Source organism: Pagrus major, chromosome 22 (assembly GCF_040436345.1).
Source record: "Pagrus major chromosome 22, Pma_NU_1.0".
Classification (NCBI taxonomy): Eukaryota; Metazoa; Chordata; class Actinopteri; order Spariformes; family Sparidae; genus Pagrus; species Pagrus major.
In genome coordinates, this window is record NC_133236.1 from 9,208,882 (window position 1) to 9,225,171 (window position 16,290).

At 42.1% G+C, this 16,290-nt stretch overlaps 1 protein-coding gene across 1 annotated transcript in view; it reads left to right on the plus strand.

Annotated features, from left to right (window-relative positions):
* myt1la (myelin transcription factor 1-like, a) overlaps window positions 1-16,290 on the plus strand; it is a 60,542-nt gene that overhangs the window by 19,926 nt on the left and 24,326 nt on the right. Inside the window, exons 4-10 of the mRNA XM_073492424.1 lie at window positions 573-696; window positions 775-909; window positions 973-1,081; window positions 4,023-4,632; window positions 7,917-8,320; window positions 11,046-11,180; window positions 14,452-14,542. Coding sequence (XP_073348525.1) covers window positions 573-696; window positions 775-909; window positions 973-1,081; window positions 4,023-4,632; window positions 7,917-8,320; window positions 11,046-11,180; window positions 14,452-14,542 — 1,608 coding nt within the window. The remainder of the gene's footprint in view (window positions 1-572; window positions 697-774; window positions 910-972; window positions 1,082-4,022; window positions 4,633-7,916; window positions 8,321-11,045; window positions 11,181-14,451; window positions 14,543-16,290) is intronic.

Genomic DNA, 16,290 nt, shown 5'->3' on the forward strand with positions numbered 1-16,290 from the left:
TTCTGAAGTTTGGAAGCATTGTTCCAAACCTTAATGACTGCCAGTGCATGTTTGCATCACTTCCTGTTGAAGTAATTTCCTTTAGTACGAATTTTCCAAAATAGTGCACTGTCAACATTAGCTAAATTAGTGTTGCACGTACTGTTCACTGCAGGATTTAATGATTATAAGAAGACATTTTGGATGATGTTTTGACCTCTACGGGCTTCCATCAAGCAGGCTTGGAGCTCACATTCATCCAAACAGTTGTGATCTTTAGTCTATCAAACATTTAATAGTTCTCAAGGGCCAAAAATAATATAAGACCAAGCTAGCCAACCAGGGCAGGGTTTTCTGTTGGCACACTCAGATGTGCTCTGACTCTTTAGGATCAAATGTGATCTGGCCCATATGTGTCAGCCAGATTGGCTCGTTTTTCAGACTTATTTGACCTGAGAATCGGCTCCAGTTTGCTCCAGAAGAGCAAACTTCAGGCCGGTGAAGTTAAAGATAAGATACTCAAAAAGATTAAATAGTAAATCAGAGAATAAAGATGGCTGCTGATCACCTATGTGCCCTCTGTCTTGCTTCAGTGTCTACGGCTGCCCGCTGGCCAAGAAGAGGAAGGCTCTGGAAAAACAGCCACTGGAGCCGGCTGCCAAGAGGAGGCCCTTCCTCACCTCCTGCCCAGGAGAGGAGGAGGAGGAGGAGGAGGATGCCGGCGCCTACACCAGCTACGAGAATGAAGCCATGGAGGTGGGTGATGAGGGGAAGGAGCAAGGGGAGGTAGTGGAGGAGGACGAGGAGGAAGAGGACGGGGAGAGAGAAGGAGATGAGGACGGCGACGTGGAGGACGAGTTCTCGGAGGACAACGAGGAGCAGGGAGAGGAGGAGGAGGAGGAGGAAGAGGAAGAAGAGGAGGAAGTGGAGGTGGAGAGAGCTGACACGACAATGGGAAGAGAGCGGGTGGAGGAGGAGGAGGGGATGTACGAGGAGGAGGACGAAGTGGAGGACGGTGACGATGAGGAGGAGCAGGATGATGAGGGAGAGGAAGACGAGCAAGAGGAGGAGGAGGAAGAGGAGGAGCAGAATCATCAGCACGGTGAGTTTGATTTTTGGATTTTTCTGCTTATTCCCTGCATTTTCTTCTTGTGATTGTTTATCTGATGATTCATGCGAGAGAAAAGTATAAGGTTTGGTTACATTTAAAGGGACAGTTCACCCCAAAATAAAAAAACAAAACATATTTTCTATGTAAAGAATATGTATTTTCTTCATTTCAAGGTGAAAACATGTTGTATTTTAGATACAAAATTTTAAACTGCAACACTAAATTGAATGCATGCTTCCTTTCCTGCCAATCCCTTGAGCCTATGTAGTTAATTTAAAGTCATCATGGGAATGGCGAACTCTGCAACTAACAATTTAATATAGTATGCTAAAAATGTAGTTACAGAATAAAACGTAGTCCCTACAGTCCTGCAAGTGATTATTTTAAAGGTTCAAGGTGATTTGTCATTATACAACACAGGTTTGCATGAAGAAATGATAGTTTTAAAGTAAATTTGACTTCTGCATACAAGATTAAAAAATGAACTGACAGGTCTTTAGGGGCTCCGTAAAGCAAATACATTTAATCACTATTGATGAAAAATTACTGGCAATTAATAGAATCAAAACTTAGGTTTGATGTAAAGAAAATCTTTATGCTTTAATATAATGTTTTTGATGTTTATTACTTATTCCTTCCATGTTGACATTATTAGTTTATTAGGATCCCCATTAGCTAACACCATGACAACAGCTAGTCTTCCTCTTCCTGTTTAAAAACATAAAACATGAAAAAGTAGTGAATGTAAATGTTTCCTGTGGTGAAATGTTACTAAAAACAAACATTAAAATGGAAATAGATCTTGTGACATCCTCAGGCTTTCATAAGGCACTCTGGGAACCACTGACTTAGACAACAAGAAACCTCAAAGTAGTTTTATTGTTGGTATTATTTTTGCAAAGACAGCTCTGAGCTGCAACCACCAACAAAACAAGTGATTGTATGAATTTGTTCATTCATTTTGTGTATAATGGAGACGTGAAAGTAGATAGAAATGGTGCTGGATTATCAGTTAGGGAAAGATCATGGTTAACAGAAGCCAAAGTTGACTGCTAATTAAGAAGAAGTAATGTGTCCCGCTGGCTCATGTCAATATCAGACACTGCACATCCAACAGAAGTTGCAGTGCCTCAAGACTTCCTCTTTTATTTCTGAGGGACAGTGTTGCCAGATTCAGAAAATCAAATGTTCATACAAAGACTCCAGAATTAGTGTGTTTTCAGGGCAAAATCAGACCAACTGAGTTTGTAGAGTATATGAATTTTTGCCGAAGTTCTTGTTGGTGCAGTGGTTTCCACTGTTGCCTCACAGAAAGAAGGTTCTGGGTTTGAAACTTTCAGCTGGCTGGGTGTTTGCATGTATTCCCTGTGCCTGAGTGGGTTTCCTCAAGGTGCAGCAGTGCAAATACACTTAGGTGCGGTTACCTGGCTAATTGACGCTAAAGTGCCCATAGTAGGTGTGAATAATTGTTTGTCTTTATGTGTTAGCCCTATGATAGACAGCGACTTGTTCAGGGTGTATCCCTGTCAGCATCCAGCTGGTAACATGGGTTTACCATGTTGACTACAGATGGCTCCAACAACAAACTTCAAGAGAACCATAACAAAATGAAATGGTTTTACGCCCCATTAAATACAGTGACAAAGAGGTTTTGATAGGTTTGAATGGTTTGTTGGCTCATTAACGTGAGAGACGGGATTGTGTCGTTTATGACAGATCCGGGGTCGGTTGTCTGAAATACAGAGTTACACAGTCAACGTATGATGAGGAATCAGGGTTTCTCCAAATGAGCTCCATCTTGTTTCAGTAAAAAGCTGAAACAATGAGATGTCAGAAAGGGCTAAAAGTGACCTCATGTGGCCTCGCAATTATTGAATTCTTACAATAATTACAGTCATTACTCGAGAGGTCACTTTTCAGGAAAATGTTAAAACGGGTCATAGATCGAGTTTTTGAGAGTGATGCTTGAGAGGATGATGTTTTTTTGGGGTGGATATCTTGTGAGAATTTTTCAGGCGTCTTGTCGTGTTTGACCAGACTCAACCTGGAACTTTTCTACAAAGCAAATGTATGTTTGACCCCAAAAAGCGACGACTTTAACAGATACTTGAATCCGGGGGTTAATATTCTGGTTCTGGGTCAAACTGCTGTCCGATCTTGTTTTGCATTTTGGTGTTAGAGGAGGAAGTGATGAGAGCTGCTGAGCTGAATCTCTGGTAGACCAGATGCTCTGCTCTCTCCCGCCCGCCACGTTTCCCTCGATCCCCCCCCCAACACCCCCCGTGTCCTCAATCGCTTCTGACAGCGCTTCACGAATAATCGGGAGAGGAGCTCTGCTGAGTTATTAACTCCCACCCTCCCCTCCCTCTCCTCCCCTCCCCGTTCGCCTCCTCGTCTCGGCGGACGTGTCACATGCGCTCGGCTTCTCCTCCTGAGAATATTTATGGCTCCCGAATCGGAGCACCTCACACGCCTCCCTTTTCAATTTCTCTGCTCTCATTCGACGTCTCTGTCCCCAAAATCAACAGCGAGGCTTAGCAGGGAGAGCGGCGCTGCTCTGCACAGCTCTGGGTTGTATGTTTTTTGTGAGTAAACAGTGAATCATAATTGGGAGGGATGCAGCTAATGTATTCAGAAATATATGAGAAGAATCCGGGTTCATCAGCATTGCTGAGTTTATTAGAGGCTGCATGAGCCTCATTTGCTTTTCATCTGCAGGATTTATATTCTATAAATGAGAAGATTGTCTTATTATGTACAAAATGAATCCATTGCCTCTTTTTGACCAATTACCTACTGTTTATCTGGTTTATTGTGCAAAATACTGAGTGAAGCTATGCTGATTTGTGAAAACTGGCTGTGATGTGAGATGAGTTCTGTGTTTGGATGCCTGAAAAAAGCCTGAGAGGTTTGTTTTTCTCTCTCCTGACAGTAGAGAACCACTACAAAGCCAGTGGACAATCAAAGCTCATTCCGATCCTGAAGGACGACAACAACAACAGCTGCACCATCAGCGCCGGTAACGGCACCGGAGAGGAGTACGAGAACTACGACGAGCTGGTTGCTAAGTCGCTGCTCAACCTCGGCAAGATCGCAGAAGACGCCGCCTACCAGGCCATGACCGAGTCCGAGATGAACAGCAACTCCTCCAACAGCGCCGGGGAGGACGAGGATGATGAGGATGACGACGGCAGCGATCAGGGCGACGGGAAAGGCGAGCTGAGCGTGGACCTGGACAGCGATGTGGTCAGAGAGACGGTAGATTCCCTGAAGCTCCTGGCGCAGGGCCATGGCGCCATGCTGCCCGAGGACAGCTACCCTGAAGGCGCCATGGTGGATGATGGTGGCCACGCAAACGGGCGCATGAGGGCTCAGGCAGATGAGAGCGAGGAGGAGGTGTGTCTCAGCAGCCTGGAGTGTCTGAGGAACCAGTGCTTCGACCTGGCTCGGAAACTGAGCGAGACACAGACGTCTGATCGCCCCGCCCTCCACCACCAACTCCACCTCTCAACAGATCAGCAGATGATGCATCACCTGAGCAGGTACGACTACTACTCATCATGTTTTTTTTTTTTTTGTGTTTTTTTTTTATCACTGGCCTTTCTGCTATGACTGAAAGGATATCTGGGTTGTTTTATAGCAGAAAACAGTTGGAGGAAGCTGTTCCTCCAGAGCAGAGGTTTTCAGACTGTGAGGCACGCCTCCCCGGGGGATTCAATGTGGAGGGGGAGACATGAGGCAAAAAAGAGACTGAAGTGAAAGAGACAGATGCATAACGGCGTTCTAAAAACAACAGGATGTTAGTTATTGTAATTCTGCCTGCTGATTTGACCCCCTCATCAACACAGTTAACAGCTGTGACACACGGCTCATGGAGGCAATTAAAATACTTAAAAACCCTGAGTGCCTGAGTGTCGCAGTTTGCGTCTAATAAAGTAAAATAAAGAGAGTAGTGAATAAATGTCCACAAAAGACTGAGAAATGATAGAAAGAAGACCCTGCCTGTTATCCAGACTGAGTATCATCACATTTTTTTGTGTGTACATCCATCGTATGTTGCAGACATCCAAGATAAGAGCATGGTTGGCATAGAAGAACATTTTTGTTGGTCCATTATTATTTTTAGTGTTATTTTGTCATATTATATGATTTAAGTTTACTCGTTTCTATATGACAGTCAACTCTGTGATGAGACAAATCATCTACATTGATTAAACAGACATTGATTAACAGATCCTTGGGATTAAATCATCTGTTATGTGTTGAGGACAGACACAGGTCCCTTTGATTAAAACTCAGCTCTGTGAGGAGTCACATCTGAATCTCAGCCTCTCATCCTCCCATAAAAAAAACAACCAAAAAACAGATTTTCAACCCAAGGCTGCACAGATAATAACGTTACTACAAATGTCGGTGTTGGTTTGTGTTCAGTAACTTTTTCTATACCAGCACTGTATGCAGGTTGTTACTAAAAAAAGAAAAAAACTATCCTATTTTGTGTGCTTATGACTATTTGTCCCTTTTTGCCTTGGTATTTTATTAGTGTTGTATCAAAGTTTAAAGTTCTGGTACTATGACAACCTTATCTGGACAAGGAAAAATGCACGTTATCTGTAGAGTGTTAATGCGTCATGATTGGAATTTGATTGGATCTGCCTGCCCACATCTGGACGTAGTCTGACTCACTTTGTTTTTGGATCTTAGGTTGGTGTAAATGAAGTCCATACAACAAAGTGGTATCCGCACACAGCGTATAATTGTTTTTAGTTAACATAAAATACAGGTTGTTGTTCAAATTTAGGATGAAAAAAATAAACGCCTCTTACTACTGATTATTCTGTAATAGGTTTATGAAAACACCAAAAAATTTGTTATTCAACAGAACTGTGTGAAAAATTAAAGCAACACTGGTGCAGAATTTACAAAAGCGGACAAATAATTAAGAATTTGTCGTAGACAGTGTTTCATAAGTTCATAAAGCTTCCCCTGACACAACAACTCGTAAAATGTGTGATTTTTTTAAGGGAGTCTGGGGCTACTCAGGTGCAGGTTTTGCTATTGAAGACAGAGAGCAACAGAGGGCAACTGATTATACTGTAATCAGTATAGTCTGTGCCATGAAAGCACTAAAAGATGAGTTATTCAACAGAACTGTGTGAAAAATGAAAGCAACACAGGTGCCGAGTTTAAAAGTGAGGACAAATAATTAAGAATTTGTTGTAGACAGCATTTCATAAAGTTTACAAAGCTTCCTCTAACACAACAGCTCACAAAATGTGTGATTTTTTTAAGGGAGTCTGGGGCTGATCTGCCACCACCTCAAATTCCTCAGGCACAGGTTTTGCTTTTGAGGACAGAGATCCGATCTCAACAAGGATAACAACTAACACATTTAAAAATACCAGGGGTAAACGCAAAGACAAGATCAGATTTTTTATTATTCAGATAACATATCTGGATACAGAGTCTGATTTAACACAACAACAATCTGACTTAGAAAAGCACCTGTTCCCACGTAAAAAGAAAACTTAGTAGCAGTTTGTTTATTTAACATTTTGTTTATTATTCATTCATTTTAGTTTTATTTTTTTACTTAATTTAACCAGGAATAGTCTCACAATTAAAATGAAGACAGATAACAAATTGCTGAGACAAAACTTTTAAAACATCTTCAGCCAGTTGTCCTTTGTCCCCCAAGATTCAGACTATTTTGTACCTCAAGCTGAGGGAGCAGCGTACTTGAATGTCCTTCAGCATGGACTTCAGGGACAGTGAGAAGAAATAAATCTTGGGAGCGAAGGCCATAACTTCCCACACTTTTTTGAAAGATGTGGTCCTGTAGGTTGGAGGGAAGCAGACCAAGAATAGTCTCCTAGATAAGAATATGTCAATGTTTGAGATATAGTCCTAGATTTTATTAACAAAACAATTAGTTTTTGTTTGTTTTCTAACAACTTATCTTAATACTCATTCGGTTAAAATGACTCGCATATGTGAATGTATGTTCTGAGCTGCACTGTGAGACAGGAGACGTAACCGACACATAATAGGATAAACAGGGACCTGCTTCATTCACGGTTGACGACAGTAGCTACTGTTGTTTTTGTTGCCTTTGAAAAAATGTCACCAGCATGCCATTACTGCACGAACGCCATCTGTTTGTGTTTGAAAGACAGCTACTTGTTCTGGTCAGATACTGCAGGCTGAAAATGTGGAATTATAACTGAGATTCAATTCAACACGTGTCACTGAAATTAATTAGATTGTATTATTTTAAAAAATGTTATTCATCAGGTAAGTTTATTAGATTCAGACTGTTCAAGCAGTCTGCCTCAGAACAAGGCACAGTTTTGTTGGTTTGCGTCGCTCTTCATGTGCAGACATATTAGATGTCACAAGGTTATAATTGGTACTTACATCAGCCTTTCATCTCCGTCGTTATCAACAGTAGCTTTGTGGAAATCATGTAAAAGTTTTGATGTAAATGATGAAAGTGAAAACTTTTCTGGCCCACAGGTCAAACATTGATTAAGTGGAACAAAAGCAGGTACAGACAATGAGCTTTTGTGTCTACCAAACTAACAGAAATTTCAGACTATACACACACGATTCAGCTGCTTCCTTTACAACAAACCAGCAACAAACTTTCTCTATTAGCATCTGCCCTCCAAACAATGCCTCGTGTCATGGACAAATCATTGTTTCTCCACACTTTTAGAACAAATTTAGACCTTTTGTAACTTCTAGACAACCTCAACTTATCAAAAGAGTTTTCTCATAGTTTGACACACATCTGTGGTCATTTCTCCTCCTCTTTATGGCTCAGGTATGACAGCTGCCAGCAGGGAGCACCGGGGGAGCCCAGGTACTCTGACATGGTGAACCTGATGAAGCTGGAGGAGCAGCTGAGCCCTGCGTCCAGAGGTTATCCGACAAGCTGCAGCCAGGAGGGCGATGAAGACACCACGTCAGTGGCCTCTGACCGCTCGGACGAGACCTTCGACATGGCCAAGGGAAACCTGTCGCTGCTGGAGAAGGCCATCGCCCTGGAATCAGAGAGGGCCAAGGTCATGAGGGACCGGATGGCCTCAGAGCACACGTTTCCCCGTCGAGATCACCACCATCATCATCGCGGCCATGGCGAGCACAGCCCGAGGCTGAGCGGCGGCGGCGAGGAGCGCAAGTCCAGGATGCACCACGACGGGTTGAAGAGGGCTTACTACCCTAAAGGTAGGCAGCAGAAACCCACACACTGACCCTCACTGGGTCATTATTGATCGCTGTTGAGACCATATGTTGATTCTTTATGTTTATTCACTTTGGACGCTGCGGAAAATCTTTCACTCAAAAAGTCTCCTGAGCAGCACCAACTTAACTCTGTCTCATGTCTTTGGTATCACATATTGTAGTATAGATTTTCTGGACACAGTTTCAGGGTATGAAAGTCCTAATATTTGCTGTGTTTTGAGGTCTTAGCTAGAGCATAACACATTTCATGAAATCTATTTTATTTTAAATATTGCTTTGTGTTCATGCAACACATCCTCAAACCAAAAGGGTTGCTTGCTAGTGACCTACCAAAACAACATGACCTTTGCAGCTTACAGGCATACTAGACCTTCGTTGTATGCTCGCAGTTAAGTTAGGTTGAGGAAAACGTTTGGTTTGGGTTAAAAAACCTACGTTATCTTTGTAACTTAAGTTACATCATGTATGTGACGTAACTTAATTATGTTAGTAAGAAACGTCACGTTGAATAACTAACTTTGACTTCTGGTTTCTGACAAATGAACAACGCTCTCCTGGCTTAAAGTCTTGTGTTTGTTTCACCCATTCACCAACCCGTCCTCCTCTTTATGTGGACTTTGTCGCTCTTTATACTCCATCACCTGACTTTCTCCTTTGCTTTCGTAATAATAACTACGACCACCAGAGGTCGCCACCTAACACTTGTACCGGACCGTCATTGTACGGCCAACATTTGCACAAAACGCCTTGATTAGGTTCAGGAAAACATCCTGATATGGGTTAAAATAAGTACGAAACTCATTTAACTTCTCTTAGGTATGTACGTAACTTATGTTTGTCACATACGTTAACTACGTACCGGACATGAACAGCAGTCTTACCCATAACCCATCTGGACCCAATGAGTGGGGTCAGGTACTGTCATGTCAATTGACATGGTGCTTTCAAGTTCTTTTAGTGAAAATGTATGCGTAGAAATAAATAAATATAACCGCCTGAACAAAATGATGTCAAAACAATTGTCAATTTAGCTATAAGATATATGCCAGCTATGAAACTACAAATCTTCCCAGGGAAAGTTAAACTGTAAGATGAAAAACAATGAAATCTGTTTGTTCTCTACCACAAATACTCTTGAAAACTCAAGTGTTTGAACTTTATTCACAGAGTAGTCTTCTGATCATGTTTCCTCTCCAAATTGTGCCAATATCATATCACTTCTTTGCATCACTTTTGACCTGAATCTGCTTTTACTCCAAAAATCTGACCCCAGGTCAGCAGGGAGGAAGTTTATCTTGTCTGCCTGACTTACTGTAACCCTCCACACTGCGGCAGCCAGAGGCTATGAGTGCTGTAGCAGGAAAAAACCCTGTAACTTTAAAGTGAGTCTTTTTCCTCCCTGATTCAAACGTTTCTGTGCACATTGCTGGGTTGAATGAGCTTTCTGACCCCTGGGCTCTTAAAACCTGTTAAAATCCCATTGTGTTGTTTCAGAAACGCTGTACATGGCCGCCGATGAGATAATGGGTACTCATTTTCTGCATTCAGGACCAACACAGGTTTTTTTTTGCAGATGCATGGTTTTCCTCTGACAGCAGCTTATGTTGTTAAAATAGGCCGGTGTGGGAACATCAGACGGCCGACTTGTCAGGCATGAGTAATGGCAATCTGCACGGCCCGTTAGGAGAGCAAATCCATCTGTGGGACACTATCTGCGGCCTATTTCTCTTTATCCACTCAAATACAAGCCCACCGCCGCTGGGAGGGAGTCGGAGCTGTGCAGTCATCAGCCACACCACAGACTCAGATGGGTTTCAGACTGCTTCATTAGCCCAGACGATGCTTTTGTTAGCCCACAGGAAGTTAATATCAGTCCACAGGGAAGAATCTGACCAAAGACAGTAAACTCAGGACAACTTCTGGCCGAGAACTGACCCAAGTGCTGCTAACTGGATCTGATTCTCATGCTAATATGAGCAAATCTGCACCCCTAAAACTGCAGCATGTCATTTTGTTTTGTGTCATTCATTCAGCCTGACAGTGTGCTCAGGGAAGCTGACTTCTTGTTGGAAGGGGGAGAATTAGTAGTCTAGAGAGTGACGTATCCCTCCCATGAAAGATCTAGTGGCTGCTAGGAACAGTTAATGTTTTTCTTGATGATCAAATAAACATGTTGATTTAATAGCTGTCATTTCGACTAACAACAACTTGTACTGCTGCACCCATCTTATCCGTGGTTGTTGCATGATCTGTCACAATCTTTCAGGAATGTTGCTAGAGTAGCTAGCTAGCTATGTAGAAGGATGATGAACCCATTCTTAAAGAGACGAAGTGAAGTAGGAAGCGTGCATTGACTCATGGACGAGAGGCTCGTATTTTTGACAGCACGTACATTCTGGATGAGCTAGTGTGCTAGCTTAGTTAGCTAGCCTCTTGTCAATGAATCGATGCATGCTTCCTTCTGTGTGGTGATTCGGTTGGGATGGGTAGTTTGGTAGACCTATCTGACTTGCTAAACAAATCTGAGATGTGGGCGGCAATGCAGGGATCTAGACACAGACCAGTCGCCATATCTCAAACCCATATAAGGGCCAGACCCGGCTCACATTCGGTCCTTTGATGCCAGAAAACAGCAGACACTCAGCCGCTGGTTAGACTCAACCCCACCTCTCTCTTATTTCTTTCTCACTTCTCTTTGCTTTTCTAGATTCTTCCAGAGGTGAGAAGAAGGAGAGTAAGTGTCCGACGCCGGGTTGTGACGGGACCGGTCATGTGACGGGTCTGTACCCGCACCACCGCAGCCTGTCCGGGTGTCCTCACAAAGACCGAGTCCCACCTGAGAGTAGGTCCACTGCCTGAATGTCATGCTGCACTGAAAACACACCCAGCTTTAAAAAAATAAATAAATAAACAGTCAAAATGATAACAGTCTGACAAGTCATTTCAGATAGTGTAGCACTTCAGTCTGATGTTGTGGCTTGTGAGTTTAATTACAAGATAATTTCTCAGAGGTGCTTTTGAAGCGGAAATCAGATTATTGGTTGAGTTAAACCTCAGCTGGGGGAGCTTCAGATCATTGAGCTAATTAGTAAAGTTGGCTAACTACTAACATGAAATGGCAAAGAAGGAACTAATGCAATGTTTGAAGTTCAGTGTGTTAGCTAATGTTAATTTCAAGCTTTAGGCTAAGGCTACCAGATTGAATTTCAGGGTTTAGCAGACTTAGACAACTTAGTAGTGGTAAATAGAAGCAGCTTTCACGCCAGCTTCTTCATTCTGAGTTGGAGATATTGGGTATTCCTAGCATAAAACACCACAGATGCCTCAGTGAAACATTGGAAAAATGTCTGTGGACCCACCATCGCTGGCAGTTACATGAAAAAAAATCCAATATTAACTCCAATTAGTTTGATTTAGCTAATTAAAGGGGCTCTGTGTAGCAATCCGTAGCAATTTTTATGTATTAACCACTTTTTTATTGGCCACATGTGAGCTGGTTGTCACATGATGCAAAAAAATGAAACCTTCCCCGTCTCTCTCTGTTGCTGAAACAAGCCCGTGTACAATTTGTTGAAGTCGTTTAAAGCTTTAGTTTAGTGTAAAATTTTCTGTGCGAAGGACTTGGGTCCTATTTTCCACGACAATCCAAAAGACGTGACTGTATGCACGTTCTCGAGGGCCTCGTCTCAGTGCCTCTCTCCGCTCTGCTAACACAGAGCAAATGTAGCTAACGTTAGTTTAGAAATGGAGTCTGCAAACAGAAACTAATGACCAGCTTACATCACACCACAGAAGTTCCACAGAGCCACTTTAAATGGAGTTAAACGCTGTCTGTACTGGGTTTTACCTGTTAAACTTCTACAGACAGGTAACACAGTAAAGGTGTCTGATTTCAGCTATTGTTTGTCTACAAGGCTACTAAAAGTGGTTACTACTATATCTTGGAATAATGCACCCAAGATGGAAAGAACTTGAGGGTTTTTCATTCTTCCTGGTTTGTGTGAATGCATCGTCTAAGCTGCATTCACACCACACTTCCAGGGAAATTGCGGTTCTTCAGCTCCGACCCCTGAGGTTTAATTTGATCCGATTAATCCGATTATTTTTGCCTCTGAGAAATGTTTGTAGCTCTGAAACCAAAATCTTTATTTAAAATTCATCTAAAAGACAAATAAAAAATCTGCCCACAACTCATTATCTGACAGTATTTAGATTTAGTTGTCTGTAAAAACACATAGTATCATGGCTGCCATAAATTCATGTCAACCTCTTAGCTTGTAAGATACATCACCAACTTCATGATCCAAAAGAAATCTCACTTACATTTACTGGTCAGACAGGATGATAACACTCTGTTTCTAAAGTGAGATAATCTCAACATACTCTTCTTTATAAACAGAATATGGTGTTAAGAATTAATACTGACTTTAAATGACTTGTTAGACCGATTGTGAAGCAGTGAACGTTGGACAATGTTGGGCATGTTATCTGTCCACCATCATGCATCCGTCCTGCATGACTATATTTGTGTTTTGTTGCTCCGGGTTTGACTTGGTAAAAGCTACAGGTGGAGCCGAGGTTTTGTTGCTCATTATCAATAAGTCATTTCAATTGTTTTAAATCAGAATTTGGTACAAGTGGTTCTGTCATCTTTGTGATCATTCGCTGATCACAGCAAAACATTATGAAGGTTTAGAGCTTCAAAGACTGCTGAACTACTGAATACAGTTTCACTTCTAGTGCATATCATTTTATTTTCTTAAAATCAGAAGTGTACATAAAAAAGTCATGTACATTGCACATTTAGTTGTTTTTGCACAGTCTTCATGGCACAAAAAGTTGGTCGTCTCATACAATAGAGTATTTTTGTTTTGCTTTAGTTTCTTTTCTTCCTCCTCATCACACCTGCCTGATGTTTTTGTATCTGTGTTGCTGATGTAACGTGAACAGCATGAACAATCAGTTTAATCCGCCTGCTGCTGCCTGCAAAAACTCACAAAACAACCTGCATGAGAACACTTCCGAACATCCACACCTGCTTTATTGCGAACACCAAACTCACAGGTAACATGTTACATTACATTAGATCAGACTTAAAGGGCGACTCCACCAATTTGACACATTAAAGTGTGCTTACAAGTTAAGGGGAGCACTGCTGCATATATGAAAGAAGTAGTTTAAAGCTTTTTGTGGCTCCCATTTTGTAAAAAGCAAGGTTCCTATGTCTTATTTTCTTGTGGAAATATGGTGGGCGGTGCCTGCTCAGGCCTGTGAGAGCCGACCAATCAGAGCAGACTGGGTTTTTTCGGGAGGGGGGCTTAAAGAGACAGGAGCGCTCAGATAGAGGATGCATGGGGTGTGGCAGCAATGGAAAGAGAGCTAAAATAATGTGTTTTAAAGTAAAAGAATGAACCTAAAAATTAGCTACATGTGGGAAATACAAAACATGAAACATTACCCAACATAAGAGTACACTACTGTAGACACACATACACATATAAACATAGTTGGTCCGGATACAATTACCTCTGTTCTAACACAACATTTAGTTCCTCTGATACAAACTCATAAACTCCTGTACATTCATCACACCACACGTTGTTCCTGTACCATCTGCAGAGTCATCAGTAGATTCTAACAGTGCATGACAAACTCTTGCTTCTCGTCTCATGAAATTTCATGAAATGAGCGCAGTGATCAAAATGCAAATGAGACTCTTGTTTCCCCAGCAGGAAATGATTACATGTAGCAGAAATTACTAGAAAGAGAGAGCAGTTTATAAGGGCAACTTAAATGTTTCCCAACTTGTGCCAAAAACTTTTCTACTGGGAGAGATGTTTATCTTTTGATACTGTAGAACCAGACCCTGAAGGTTAATAGATAAAGTTCAGTTTTAACTACCTCAGTGAGCTGATTTATGGGACCTACAAATGATATTGACACGTAATCCTTCCACGCTGGAGTTTGTCACAACACTGAATCTCTGTGGTTGTGTTCATTATCATCTTTTGAAAGTCCGTGTGCATGCCTAACCGTCGTAGCTGAGCGCTTAGTAACTCTCCTGTCTGCTCCTAACCCTCACTGTCTTTCTCACCTTCTCCTGTCTGTCAAAGTCCTTGCCATGTATGAAAATGTTTTAAAGTGCCCCACTCCTGGCTGCTCTGGACGGGGTCATGTCAATAGCAACAGGAACTCGCATCGCAGGTGAGTGAGCGTCCTTCAGGGTCGCTAACAGCTGAATAACACCGCCGACATGTCACTGTGGCACATTTACAGTACAGATACTGTAAGCTTGTTGGAGAAGTTTAAGATGATACAGATTTATGACGTTAAGCTTCTTCATTTTAGTTGACCATTTTCTGATTGGTAGCCACATCTCCAGGTCGTCACATTTGCTCATGTGTATTTTGACTTGATGTCACACGTCACATGTAAGAATTACCTCACACTGTTTTCTGAAAATGAAACATCATTCAGCAACAGCATTCCTCGGCAAGTTTCAAGACAAGTTCCAAATCTTCATTAGAAAATTCCAAGTCAGTTGCAGGTCTTTAGCCACTGAATGTCGATAATCACTCTGGAGATGTATTTGCTTTTGTAGAAACTGTAGACAATGTTATTGTTCACATACTCGCCTATGTACCACATGAGGATTCCACTAGAAGGCACACCAGAGAAGTCAGACCGTACAGAACTACATGTAAATAACTTCCTGTATTATTTTGTGAAATGTTGGTCTTGGTGAAATTGTTTAGCCAACTCAGGTGTCTGCTGACTGGTGGACAAAACATTTTATCGCCACCGCTCAGTTTTTGCAATCTTTTCCACATTTCACGGACTTAGAGGTCTCAGACTGTTACTAATCTTTGCATGCATGTTTTTTCACCTTTCAGAGGCAATGACACATTGTATAGATAAGGACTTTGTCTATTATGCTAAATTCACGTGCTCCTCAGATGGTCCCATTCCCTGAGTTGGGCAGTCGTTCCTCAGAATTCGGTGTGTTGATATGCGTCATGTCGGAGCAAAGGAAACCATACAGTGACTATACAAAACCTGACTTTGGCAAAAGTTTCTTGATGTGAAGTTGACATTTCTGAACAGTTACCTTGTTCTTCTGGTTTTAAAATAAGAAAATTCCAGTTTCTACTGAAAGTCTCTAGTTTGACACGTAACCTCTTAGATGTGAGATCTGCGCTTGTTTTTGTGTTTTTTTGCCCACTAATGTAACAGTTTTTGTCCTAACAAAGCTGATACGTAAATACAAATAATTGGCACATTTTTGTTTGTAGAAAAATCACTCTGATTCTATTATCATCGTTCCAAACGCTGGAACATTCCCTCCTTTAGCTTCATGTGGGACAGGGGCTTAAATTAAAATGGTCCATGTTTGAACTGAAGGTGTGTCTGCGTCACATCAGCAGTTCAGCTGTTTAACAGGCAGAGCAGAGCATCACATGCAGGCAGCAAATACACATCCACATACACACACACACACACACAGACACACACACACATGCATATTTTCGTGTTATGTAATGTGATTAGGATTCACACTCATTTTCTCACACATACGTAGAGCCTCAGATCTCAGACATACACACAGCTTCATGCGCACAAACTCTGGAACACACATTCACATATCTGCACACACACACTCTCTCTCTCTCTCTTTCTCTCTCTCACACACACACACACGCACGCACACACAGTAAGACACTTACAAATTAGCCCACAGACAGCAGCACACGTGCGCTGGCAGACAGAGAGGCGCACACACACACTCGCTCAGACGTGGCTGCAGGGTGTGTTATGTAGCACAGCTCCGCTGGGAGAGGAAACAAAGCACGAGCTAGCTAGCTTAGCCACTGTTAGCTACCGGCTCACACAGCTTTCATGTCTGGCAGTCGCCATGGAAACGCCTTCATAGCAGCAGCAGCAGCAGCCACCGT